The sequence below is a fragment of the Choloepus didactylus genome, chromosome X, assembly GCF_015220235.1.
Source record: "Choloepus didactylus isolate mChoDid1 chromosome X, mChoDid1.pri, whole genome shotgun sequence".
NCBI lineage: Eukaryota > Metazoa > Chordata > Mammalia > Pilosa > Megalonychidae > Choloepus > Choloepus didactylus.
In genome coordinates, this window is record NC_051334.1 from 188883462 (window position 1) to 188897294 (window position 13833).

The 13833-nt window shown below is 44.8% G+C and overlaps 1 protein-coding gene across 6 annotated transcripts in view; it reads left to right on the forward strand.

Moving 5' to 3' along the window:
* GAB3 (GRB2 associated binding protein 3) overlaps positions 1-4731 on the forward strand; it is an 83991-nt gene extending 79260 nt beyond the window's left edge. For 4 of the 6 annotated variants that reach the window (XM_037821327.1, XM_037821323.1, XM_037821326.1 and 1 more), the window contains exons 10-11: positions 1143-1253; positions 3092-4731. In XM_037821327.1, the coding sequence (XP_037677255.1) occupies positions 1143-1253; positions 3092-3313 (333 nt within the window). In that variant the 3' untranslated portion in view covers positions 3314-4731. Of the gene's footprint in view, positions 1-1142 lie in introns of all 6 variants that reach the window. The other 2 variants (XM_037821328.1, XM_037821329.1) reach the window with 1 other exon arrangement.
* Positions 4732-13833: the final 9102 nt, after the last annotated feature.

The following is a 13833-nucleotide window of genomic DNA, read 5'->3' on the forward strand; positions in this document are numbered from 1 at the left end:
TATGAATGTATGGTGTATCCTTTTCTTCAAGATTCGAACCAAAACACTCATGGGAAATTTTCTTAGGCCCAGTTCAGGTGGGGTAAAGGGCACCCTGGGCAGAGGAAGAGCCTGTTTAGGGAGCCACCTAGCTCAGCCTAGTTTGGTTACAGCCAAGGGGACGGTGAAAGGGGCTGCACGTTTGGAGCAAGGGCCTCGAATGCCGGGCTGGGTGGCTTCTCCTCCTCTGGGCAGTGTTCTCATCTCCCTGAGGATAAGAAATGATAAACCTACCCCGGAGCGTTGCTGTGAGGATTAAATGAGTTAATACACGTCAGCGTCAGCGAGTGTAACTGTTATCTAGTATCATCCACCGCACAGTGTAAGCCACTGAATGGACAGATGGTAAGCACTGGGCAGCAACAAAGTAGTTTTGAGCCAGGGGTGGTCATAATAAAAATTGTGCCTAACAATGCATCGTTTGGTGAAAACAAATCACAGAAGGGAATGTACAGCATGGTTCCATTAAAAAAAAAAAATCTACATCTAGAACACTTTCCTCCCCTTTTGCTGAATTAACTCCTACTTCTCCTTCAGCCTCAATTTCATTCTAAAAACCTGAACTGCAACTCCAGAAAACCTGGTCAGAAGGGTGGGATGAGCAAGTACAAAAGGTGCAGTAGTCAGTTGTGCTATGAGTCAAAACAAACAACCCAATCACAGAGGCTTACAACAACTAAGGCGCTTTCAGTTTTTGTTCGTGTTACACTGCAGGCCGGGGCGGCTTCTGCTACAGCTCATCTTCAGTGCGGGACCCACGAAGAAGTAGCGGCTCCCATCCAAGGCACACTGGTCTTGTAGCAGAGGGAAGAGAAGGACTGCAAAACTGCATGATGCCTTTTGTCCCCTTAGGGTTGGCACATGTCACTTCCACTCACATTGTACTGGACAAAGCCAGTCAAATGGCTCTCGCAAAGTGGAAGGGAGTAGAGTGATAGATATTTATATGCAAATGCACAAAGTAGAGTTCTTCCACGTGGACGGACCCAATAGGAAGGGGCAGCAAATGTTTAACCAAGTAACATAACCTGCCACAGAAGGGCAGACATTTTCCTGAATTTTCTTATTAATGTAATGAGAACCTTTTTGTTCTCCTTCTGCAGAAACTTTTTCTTTCAGAAGAGCAAAGAGTAGACTATGTCCAAGTGGATGAACAGAAGACTCAAGCTCTCCAGAGCACAAAGCAGATGTGGACTGATGAGAGGCAATCAAAAGTATGAGAGATATGGGCTTGGGGCATATGTGCGATGGGGAAGTTGGGGGCTTAGTTTGAGTGTTTGTGTTAGAAGCATACCAATGGTCAATGCAGGTCAAAACCAGAAGAGAATGTGTGATTTCAGTGGTCTGGTCAAGAACCCTTAGGAAAGAGTGCTGCTCATACAAAGCTTCCTCTCGGACAGTGGTTTGTGGGTACCCAACTCCCCAGCCTGAGCCCGTGGCCGCCGTCTCCTTCTCCAGCCCCACTGTCCGTGCCCAGACACAGGATGCTTGGAGTTGTCTCAGCAGTCAGAAGAAGGGAGGAGGGATTAAGGATTCCAGAGCCACGAACTAGGATGTAGAAAACTCCACATTCATTCAGACAGGGGAGAAACAACAAAACCAAGATTTGGGGGAACTTTTTCCCTAGAGTTTGGTTAAAAACATCTCTCAAATGGGACATTTGGAGATGAAAGTGGAGCCGGTCTTGCTCCCCACAGAATGTCATCGTTTTACTGCAACAGCTAAAATTCTGAACTCTCTCCTGTGCTTAGATCAGAATCGTAAACTATCTGGTGAATGGGGCCATTTTCACTTCTGCTTCAGCGATCTCTCCGGGTTCCAAGAGGGAGAGCCCTCAATGACGGCAGCACGTTGCTCCTTCCTTCACAGTTTCACTTGGGCACGGGGTTTTATCCAGGTCGTTTTGAGCACCGGCAACCAGAAGAAGACAGGTCTGAACAGCTTGGAGTTAAGCAGATCCCAGCCTGCCGTTCCCTTCTGGGTCTTACACGCGAGGACGGATGGAGTAGGCAGGCAGGCCCTCGACGGTCAGGGCAGTTGGTGCACTCGGAGGCTGTGCTGCAAGGCTTCAGGGTTTCAAACTGCTGCAAAGGGAACGAAATGCCAAAGTCTTGGTACATCAGGCCAGAAAAGAAGGAACTTTGATTTTCAAAGTAGCAGGTTCTGGTGACACCATTGTTTTCCTTAGGCAGAGAGCAGAAAGCTTGCCAAGTGCATGAAATGAGTTTCGAGTCCTGGTGATCCCGGACAGAGACCCCAAAGGGCTCCCTGCCCCGTGCTCAGCTGCAGGTCAGGACACAAAGGGTCACAAGAATCCAGGGCTCTAGACTGCAAGTTCCCATAAATCTTAACTCCCCCATGTGTGGGGCGCTTATTTATAGATCATTAATTACCTGACAGAGGCTGGTGCAGAAAAATTGTATACCCAAGTATCAAGAACCACACTGGGATGGAGCTAGCCCAGAAAAGAAAATACAGCTGAAATAACATCAGTAGTGAAATGTCATTTGATTGACACACCCCTTTCCAGAACGTATTTAGTGCATGAAGCAACACACACTTGAGTAGTGTGACCTGTTTAGAAGTAACTAATTAATACGGGCACTCCAATTTAAAGGTATAGAAAGTGACAGTGATGAGAGATAAGGATTAATTACATCCAGGGTGTATGTAATTATGTCCTGCTTTGATAAAACTGCTAACAGATGGCTATGCAAAAGTGCAACAATTCAGAGAAATAACGGGCACGTAGCTTTTGAACTTAGAGCAGCCTGTGTTCCAGAGAACAGCACCACAAGTCAAATCTCGTCTTCCAGAAGCTATCGGTATGTAATAGAGGGCTCTCTCTGACCAAGAGCCTGACGTTTCTATAGAAATGACTTCAGATACCATTTCAAGTCAAGCACAAATCGTATGTCTTTACACTGTAAGGTGTACACCTTCCTTAAAAATTTGGAATTCGAAATCCAGGGCCATGCAGTAAATGAATCGCATCTTGTTTTCTGCAGTTCATTTTTCTTTCACTTTCTTTCACTTCGTTTCATTTTGCTAGGAAATTCCTCCAGGTCAGGGGTTGTGCAGTGCGGGAGGAGGGAGTGAAGGTGTCAAGCTGGGAAGACCCGAAGGCCGTAAGGCAGAGAGCGCCGGGAGATCAGCTGTCCTTGGGGAAGGAGGAGCCCCAAAGTCCAGCACACGGCTTAGCTGTGAAGACACGGTGACCCGGTGGGTGGGAGCCACTGGACAAGCCACTTACTGCAGCACACAGACCGGTTGAATCATGGCCTTTGACATCCAACTCGAAACCAAATGCTCCTCTTAGGCCTGCCTTTCTCCTCTTAAAGACCTCCCAGGCGCGGTGTATATCGTCTCTGCTCCCACAATCACCCTGATTTTAAAAATCCATTTTGTATTCACTGTTTGCATTTTTGGCGTTAATAAAAGTTTTATAAAGAGGAATGACTTACATTCCCTTCATTTGTTTTAAGCTATGACATCAGATATACATAAGGAACATGTTCTGAAAGCTGAGTATATGAAAACAGGGTTCACTGCTCTTGTCAAACACAGTGCACAACAAACTTCACCTGACTCCTGTGGAATGACCTACATGCGAGTTATCTTGTCGCGCACCATTGAGCAGGTGGTTGTAATTAGCACTGCTTTTGCTCAACCAAGCCACATTTTGATCTACTCCTTTTTTCATCAGACACCAGCCTCTGTAACGGGCAGTAAAATCAACTGCTCTCCCTGACACCACATACAATAGGAACTTCCTTGTGGCTTCCATTAAAAAACAAAAGCCCTAGGCCTATCTCTCCCCAGCGAGGATTTCTTCTGCTGCCGCCTCCCCTCGCTTTTTCTCCAAGGCTGAGGTGAGGTCCCCGCTGCCTGGAGGCTGGGTCAGTGACATCTCTAGGCCACAAAGCAAAGTGGTGTGAGCTCGGGTTTGGGGCAACGGGCCAAAGGCACAGAAAGGATAGGCTCTCTGGGGCCGAGAGAAGGGAGAAGCCACATTAAATTCCTTACCCATGAAGACGTATTAGGCTGACTATGAACTCTCTTTTTCTGACACACACTACCCACACCAAGCCACCCACCTAAAGAACATCAAGTTTACCCCCAGGGCTGAACTGAGAATCAGGGACCATGAAACCATAGAGTCCTTTAACCCCAGACCTCTTCTCTCTGGTTCCTTTATCTTACCAGACACCTTCCTAAGTTTTGAGCTTCCTGCTGCCATTTGATTTCCCTTGATCATTAAATTGTATTTATTTTATCATTTCCTTATTTTGATAGTTCCATTTGTTTTACAAATGTTGTTTTTATTTTCTGTAACTGAGAGTGAGTGGGATTGGTACAAGCTGGACTAGTGACCCCAATGGAATAGAAAGCAGAGCCCGGATGCAGACCCTCACGTATACGGGCCCTTAATTCTTGACACAGGTCGCACTGGAGAGCCTTGGGATCATGGTGGCCTTTTCAATAAAGGGTGCCGCTCATTGGCTATCCACATGGGCAAAAATGAACCTTAAACCCTCCCTCCTCCCCTCCACAAACTTCTATTCCAGGTGGCTCTAAATGGGAAAGGCGGAACAATAAATGTTGTTCCCTCTGCTTTGTCGTGTCCATTTTGCTTCCATTCGCTGTTGTTGTTGTGTTTGTTTCGTGGTGAAAACCTTTAATTTTATTAGTTTTAGCCTTTGTTTGCCTTTATATAAAAGAACAAAACCTAATGCTTTATGTTTGTCTTAAATGTCTAAATTATTTCAACTTGTTGCTCTTGAATTTGGGACTTTAAATTCATTTACATATTCTATGGTAACAGAAGTCAGAATAGTGGTTACCTTTGTTGGAGTGATTATTATCCACTGGAAAGGGACATGACAGAACTTTCTGGAATGAGGGGTAGTGTTCTGTATCTTAATCTGGGTGGTAGTGGTTACATGGGCATAAACATATGTAAAAATTTATCAATCTGTAAAGTTAATATTTATGCATTTTACTACCTGTAAATTATACCTCAACAAATTAGCTCCAGGGACATTAACACATTAATGTAAGAAACACAATTATGAAAAGTATTAAAAGAAACCACAGGAAAACTTTTTATCATCTGGATGGGGAAGACCTTCAGAAACAAAGCACAAAAGACAGAAGTAATAGAGGAATGGTTATTTCCTTTGATAATTCAACTTAATTCAATTCAACAAACATTAGCAAGCGGAACAAAGATCGCTTTCCTCAAGGAGGTGTTGGTGTTTGGCCCAAATCCTGTAGGATCCCTTTTACTGTTTTGCATGTCCCTTTCCAGCTTCAGTGTACTTGTGCCTCCAACAGACTCTTTTTTCAGAGGGATGCCCCTCAGGCTACTGGAGCCTCTGTGTGCAAGAGCAGAGAGCTGCAAGTGCCTGGAATGTACTTTCCCTGCCCTCCCTTAGTCAATGACCAACGGCTGCAGAATTATGAAATCCCAGCTCCTTTACCTCAAGCTGGGACAAACCCTAAGTAGAAACTTGCAGTCCATGGTTGCCCATGGATACGGCGGAATCTTTCCTCCTTCTGCAGGGCTGTGCCCGAGAGTGCGCTGTGGCTTGTTTCTACCCCTTCCCTGTCTTGCTTCCCCCACTAGACTGACTGTGGTGTCTGTCCTTGGGGGACCCGATTGTACCATCTTGTATTTTCAAAAAGTGGCCACAACAGTATTTCCTAGCCCACTTGCTAGTCCAGAATCTTACCACTGCCCCATCATGAGGTGGAGTCTATGCCCCTTTTCTTTTTTTAATTCAATTGTATTGAGATGTATTCACATACCATACAGTCATTCACAGGGTACAATCAATTGTTCACAGTACCGTGATATAGTTGTGCTTTCATCACCACAATCAATTTTTGAACATTTTCCTTATTCCAAAAGAAATAAAAATAAAAGTAAAAAAGAACACTTAAAACACCCCAAACCTCCATCCCTCCCTATTATTCATTTAGTTTTGTCCCCGTTTTTCCACTCATCTGTCCATACACTGGATAAAGGGAGTGTGAGCCACAAGGTTTTCACAATCACACAGTCACACCGTGTATCTACATAGCTATACAATCATCTTCAAGAATCAAAGCTACTGGGTTGCAGTTCAGCAGTTTCAGGTATTTCCTCCTAGCTATTCTAGTACACTAAAAACTAAAGAGGGATATCTATATAGCACATAAGAGTGCCCTCCAGAGTGACCTCTCAACTCTGTTTGAAATCTCTCAGCCACTGAAACTTTATATTGTTTCATCTCTTTCCCCCCTTTTGGTCAAGAAGGCTTTCTCAATCCCACAATGCCAAGGCCAGGCTCATCCCCGGGAGTCATGTCCCACATTGCCAGGGAGAGTTACACCCCTGGCAGTCACGTTCCACATAGCAGGGATATGCCCCCTCTTCTTGCACCTGGGTAGGACTGGGTAGTGACGGCCTTGTCCAACAGAACTCACTGTGACTTCTGAGGCTGAGTCATACAAGGTGAGACATCTTCCACTTGGCACTCTCTTGGGATACACACTCTCTTGGCCATTTTTAAGCTGTGAAGAAGCAGAGGTCACATGGAAAGGAACCAAGGACCTTGCCCTCAGACCCAGGTGAGTTCCCAGCTGGCAGCCAGCACAAAATTGCCAGCTGTGTGAATAAGACCCCTTGGACGCAGATCCCTCCAGCCCTCAGTTTAGCCACCTATCCAGAGTTAGCAGAACTGCGAGGTGAGGGCACAGTCCTGACCCCCAATTGCAAAGGTAGGGTCCAACTACAGGGTCAGACGGAAGAGTCCACACAAGACTGCTCTCACTTGTGACACCAACTGCAAGTTCAGCAACTTCTCAAAACCAGCTCATGTTTGATAGTTTGTTAGTAAGACTCACAAAACCCACTGAAACCTAATAGACTCATGTTTGTGGTTTATTGCATGGAGAGGATAAAGAAATTCATCCAAAAGAAGAGATGCGTAGGGTGGGGTCTGGGAGGGTTCCATACATGAAGTTCCCTATTGTCCTCATGATGCCTCACCCTCCTGGAATCAACGTGTGACAAAATGCAGAGTATTGCCAACCCAGGAAGCTCAGGCGAGCTCGGTATCCATAGTTTTATTGGGGCTTAATGACATAGGCATGATTGATGCATTGATTGCCCACATGGTGGAACTCAGTGTCCAGCCCCTCTTCCTAGACATCACATAGGCTGATATCACATAGCCTAGGGGCTCACTATGCATCACCTCTCTAGTGTAAACTATCAGCTGTGGCCCAAAGGGCCCACCAAGACACTCCCATCACTCAGGCAATTCAAAGGGTTTAGAGGTTACCTCCAAGGAGTATGTGTGTGTGTTTGGGGTGGGGGGTCAGACCTCTCTTTGGGTGAGACTAAATTCTTCACTGCACATCACCCCAGCTGATGCGACAGGGGGCAGACATGAGCCTTCCTCACAATACCTGTCCAAACTGGAGATGCATGAGCAAAATAAGTGACAGCTGCGATTTTTAAGCCACTAACTTTTGGGGTGGTTGGTTAAATAACAATAGTTACTAGGCTGCCAAGCTAAGACATAGGTGAGGCAGCAAATAAAAAAATAAAAATGAATTGTAAATTATATTGAATTTTAGAAGGTGGTAAATGGAATGGGAAAAAAAGCAGCATTGAGGGAATTGGTTGTGTGTTGGTCTGGTGGGGCAGACAGTGGCCTTATTAAAGTGAGATGAGATTTTAACAGAGTTGAGGAAGTTGAGGGAGTCAGCCACAAAGACATATTTGAGAGAGTATTCGAGACAGGGGACAGACTGTGCAAAAGCCACATTTCAGCAGAAAACCTGGAATGTTGAGGGCACGGCCAAGAGGCTAGTGTGGTTGGAAAAAAGTAAGCAAGAGGGAGGGTAGCAGAGGAAGTAGAGAGGTAATGGGGGGTTCACAGATTATAATTTTAAGGACTTTTTGGCTTATGTTCTGAGGGAGATGGGAGCCATGGGAGGGTGCTGAACAGGGCAGAGACATGATCTGACGCGTCACCCTAGTTTCTGTTTTGAGAATAGACTATAAGAGGGTTAAGAGTCGAATTAGGGAGACCAGTAGGAGACTGTTACTACTACTGCTGTAGTAGTAGCGGTAGAAGTGATGAGATGTGCTCGGATTCTGCATGGTTTAGGTAGGACTATAGAACTTGCTGATGGGCCAGGATTGGAAGTGAGGAGTCAAGAATGACTGCAGGGTTTGTCATCAAAGCAACTGGAAGGATGGAGTTGCCATTAACGGAGACTGACAAGACTGTGGGTAGGGCAGTCTTGTGAGGGGCAGAGATCAGGAGCTATTCCTTCCTTGGAAAGTGAGAAAGCACTTGGGGAAGCTCAGAGCCCTCCCAGGATGGGCAGGAGGAATGCCACAAAGGAAGACTGGGGACGTTGAGGCCATACAATTATACAACTAAGTAGAAATGACAAGTAGGAATCTGGCCCCATCTTGTGGTCCCAAACCCCAAAGAGTTTCCCTTTCTTCTTGTAATGTTTTTCTTTTCTAATTAAATGTTGGGAAAATGAAATCCACCTGTGGGTTTGTACCTTAAGACAAGTGTCTGGTAGGTTAGCATGGAACTGGATGGACAGCCCCATGGGACTCCAGAGGAGCTGGACTGTCTTTTTGGGCGATAGGACAACTCATTCTAGGGTTCCCGAGGGCTTTAGGGAGGTCCAGGGCCATGTCCAATCCACCAACAAATCCCATTGGCTCTACGTTCAAAATCCATTCTGAATCTCTTCACTTCTCCCCACCTCCACCGCCCCAATTCTGGTCCCAGCTGCCATTTTCTCTTGCCTGGATGGCTGGTCTCCCCACTTCTGCCATGGTCCCCATCAACCTTGTCTCAATGTGGGAGGCAGAGGGATCCTGTAGAAATGTGAGGCAGATCATCTTGCTGCTCTGTTCAAAATGCTCCAGTGGCTACAACTGCACCCAAACCTCTTAAAATCTGGGAACTCCTTTGTGTCCCACTTGTATATCCCATCACAAGGCACCTACCTACCTGCCTCTCACACCCACACTTATTAAAGGGTGTTACGGTGGAGAGTCAGGGATTAGTTAAGGAACAAGAGGATCTGTGCTCCTCTGTAGCAGGCAGGCACTGTTCCAGGCTCTGGGGGCACCGCAGGGGAAATAAGTAATGCACTGGGGGGATGCACGGTTGTTGGGTGCAATTTTTTTCCTCTTCCTTGACTTTTTAAGTTTTATTATGCAGTATTAAATGCATACAAAAAGATTAAAAAGATTACAAAGAACACCTGTGCACCCACCCCCCAACTTAACAAACATCACCAGTACAGCTGAAACGCTCTGGTTATATGCCTGCCCCTCAGAGGTCACCTATTGTGATCTCATGCATTTTTCATATATGCATGTTTTCCTAGACAAAATATAATGTTGTTCGCAGTTTTAAACGTTTACATAAATGATATAATACTATATGTACTCTTAATGAACTTGTTTCTTCCCTTTAAACATTACATTTGTGAAATTCGGCCATGCTGAAGTTCAGAGTTCAAGTTCATTCATTCCCACTAACACAGAGAATTCCATAATATGAATACCAAACAATTTATTCTCCTGCTGAGGAATATTAACAATGCTATCCAAAATATTCTTTAAAAATCTGTGGTTGTACATGAGTGGGTGCTTCTTCAGGGTACAGACCCAGGAGTAGAACTGCTGGATCACAGGATGTTTACATCTTTAACTTTATGTCCCCTAAAGAGTATGACTTCCTGATGTCCTATAATCTTGCCAACACATAGTTTTGTCTGACTTTAGTTTTTGCTAATGGGAAAAGTATGAAACGGTATCTGGCAGTTTTAATTTGCCTTTCCCTGATCACCAAAGAGGTGGGACACCTTTTCACAGTCAAGCACCTGTGTTTCCTCTTCTGTAAATACCTCGCTTCATTTTCTGATTAAAGCTGCTCCACTAATCAAAAATAATATCTGGCTCGCCTATTTTAATGAAAGACGCCATTGAAGCCTGGTTATCCGTAGTGGACAAAAACCAGTGGTTAACCCTTTTTCTCTAGAACACACTAATCAGTAGTGAAAAGCAGTGCCGTGGGGTACAGAGCATTCAGTCTGACATCAGCACTTAAGTGCACCTTTGCCATTAATCTTCAATAATCTGCATTTCAAATGATCAGAATGCAAATGGAAGATCCTCGTCCATGAAGTCTGACATCAAGTGCATGTAATATTGGGGAATATGTTTCTAAGAATAAACTGAAAATGAAAAGGCTGACCACACCCTCAGATGAACAACTCCGTAAAAATTAAAACTAAACTCATTCACGACTTTCAGGACAGATACAATCCCAAGGGGACAAAGCCAGCACAAATATGAAAAGCAGTATACCACAAGTATATTAATTCATGACAAGTGAGTGAGAGCACAAAAGTGTGTCGAGAGTGGAGGGAGAGAGTGTAGGTTGGGAATGCCGTGTAGCAGGAAGTCTGTACATCAGTTTTCCTATTCTATACAATGAGATTAGTAATAACAACCACACAGATCACTGTGAAAAGTAAACAAGATAATATGACAATCCTATACCCTTAGCTGATTTAATTCTATTTTATGGATGAAAAAACTGAAGGAGAGACAAGTTAAGTACTTTATTCAAGGTCACTGTTAATAAACTATTCCAATGTCCAAACTCTTCAGACTGCACTGTGAAAGGGAATTCGCAGGAAGAAGATGGCTAGGGCCACTACCAGAAGAATCTAATCAGATATGAAAAGTACTCAGACCTTAACAAATTACAACATGCAGATCAGAGGATACCTTAAATATAAACTACTCTTTTTCCTTTTGTGGTGGCAAATATACTTTAGGCATTTTCCATCTAAAGAGTGAAATAAACTAACTGCCAACTTTAGGGATTTTGTGGTAGTCATGAAACCCAGTTTGTTAATTAAGACAGTTTTAATAGAAATTCTCTTAGGAATTATTTTTAAATAAACAACAACTGGGTTGACCAACTAAACTCCAGCCGGTAGAATTCAAGTGGACAAATAATGGACAGAAAGTTACCTACCTACTGCAAGTGCTCCATTTGCATCACCAAACAAGAATTTCTGGAGCAAAATATGCAAGAGATGCTTGTCGGGAGCTTCTCCCCTGGTTGAAACTTGTTGCTGAAACCAAAGTCTGTCATCTTTACAAGACCTTGGATTTCAGAGAAGACTACCTTCTCTGGTTTTAAGTCTCTGTGAACTACATGGTGTTTATGGCAATAAGAGATGGCAAGACTTATCTGGGCAAAGTACTTCTTGGTCTAGTCTTCATTAAGACCCTCCTCGTGTTTCATTATGTAATCCAACGTCTCCTCCATCTCCCACTTCTAGAAAAAGACCTGGGTGTCAATAACTTGGTAAAGGCGTACAATGTTAGGATGCTGCACTAGTTTCATACATCTCACTTCCTGGAAAAGATGACTGGCGGCCTAGAGGGTCCAGTTTCATCTAATAACTTTTGCTGTCACCTTTTCACCCTCTCTTGAATCCTGCCACGCTGGTCCAAAGAAGAAAAAGTATTTAGACTGTGTGAAATGGAGTTTCTCATATAAGAGAATCTTGTCTAAGCAAGAAGTTCATTTTTAATGTCACCACGACATCCTGCAAACGTATTTAGACTGTGTGAAATGGAGTTTCTCATATAAGAGAATCTTGTCTAAGTAAGGAGCTCATTTTCAATGTCACCACTGACAACTGCGTAGTGAATCAACCTTATCACTGGTTGTTGGCTGCTTCTCTTTCCGCCGCCGGCAGGGGGCGACCGCGCGCAGCGACTGAGTCCTGACACCAAGCGCTAATCAGAATACCCAGCTAATCAGGATACCGAGCTCATCACCATACCGAACTAATCAGAATACCCAGCTAATCAGGATACCCAGCTAATCAGGATATCCAGGTAATCATAATACCCAGCTAATCACAATACCGACCTAATCAGAATACCCAGCTAATCATAATATCCAGCTAATCAGGATACCCAGCTAATCAGGATACCCAGGTAATCATGATACCCAGCTAATCAGGATACCCAGCTAATCAGGATACCCAGGTAATCATGATACCCAGCTAATCATGATACCCAGCTAATCACAATACCGAGCTAATCACCATACTGAACTAATCAGGATACCCAGCTAATCAGGATACCCAGCTAATCACAATACCGACCTAATCAGAATACCCAGCTAATCAGGATACCCAGCTACTCAGAATACCCAGCTAATCATAATATCCAGCTAATCATAATGCCCAGCTAATGAGAATACCCAGCTAATCAGAATACCCAGCGGGCGGCCGCAGGGAGGGGTGGGGTGGGGCGAGCTCTGTTGGTGCAACTTTAAATAGGATGGCCAGGAAAGTCTCCTTGAGAGGGTGACTTCCTGGAGGAAGTCATGGAGTGAACCAGGTGGAAACCTGGGGGAAGAGTTCCAGACCAGGAAAAGCTGGTGCAAAGGCCCTGAGGTGCGAGTGGACCCGGTGTGCTCCAGAAAGCTTGAGGAGGCCAGTGTGGCTGGATCAGAGCGTGTGGGCAGATGAGCCAGGGACCAAGTGCCTGGATCTTGTCGGGTTTCACAGGTCACTGTGAGGGCTTTGGCTTTTGACTCTGAGTGAGATGGTGGGACCACGGAGGGGTTTGAACAGAGGACTGACAGTTCCTGATTTAGGTTTTAAAGGAGCCCAGCAGCTCTAGCACTTCATCTCTGGGGCCAAGGTGGAAGACTGACTCTGGGCTTTGCTGGGCATGGGAAGGAGCAACAGACTGAAGTTCAGCCCCCAGTGACCCGACCTCACAATTCTGAGCCAGTTTGGGGAGCTCTATTTGAGTCCCAGTGCACCTTCTTCTTTGCCCTTTCCTCCAGCTACCCCTATACAGCCCTTCCCCTCCCTCTTTGGTTCTCAAATACAAAAGTTTCATTTGTCTCCCTTTCTTTCATATTAGGGCTTGATGGTTTATCAGCAGGATGCCAATCCCTTAGCAAGAAGAAATGCCTCTTTCTCCCTTCAAGGAAAGGGGGCCAAGTCCTCAGACCATATTAGTAGGTTCAACAAGAAATAAACCTATGGCTCATGATTCCAATAATTTTGCAGACTATTCTATTGCAAGTGAAAATAAATTATCAAAGGAAAATATCCACAAGGACGTAAGCCAGAGGGAGACTTTATTGGTCTGTGGAACCGAAAGGTTTGGGGGCAGCTCCTGGCTTCAGGCACAGCTGGATCCAGGCTTGGTTTCTCTGAGATTTGCCATCCTGCTCCTGCTCCCCTTCAGTCCAGTGCCAGCCTGCTGCCCTGCAGCCCTAGAAAGTGAAAGTCACTTGGATGGAATCACCATGGCCAGGGAAAAGCGGCACTCTGATTGGCCGGGCCTGAGCCTCATGCTTACCCCTGGAATCAGGGGTGAAGTCAAGCCCACCAGAATCATAACTGCTGAGAGGAAGGGAAGGAGTGGTTTTCTAGGGGGAAATAAGGAGAAGGGGAACAGATGCTGGGTGACAAAACCAACAGGCGTCCTCTACAGTAGAACACAACATTTCATCAAATTAAAATCCATTTCCAATGTTTTAAAAGAATAAAATTAGAAAGGATTATTCCTTAACCTAACATATCAGACTATTATTTTCCAAGGTGAAAATATTTATTTCAAAAGTAATGCATACTTGACGAAAATACTTAAACTACATGGAGGCTGGCAATGTAAAAAGTGAGTTTCATTCTGTTGTAATGCTCTTCTCC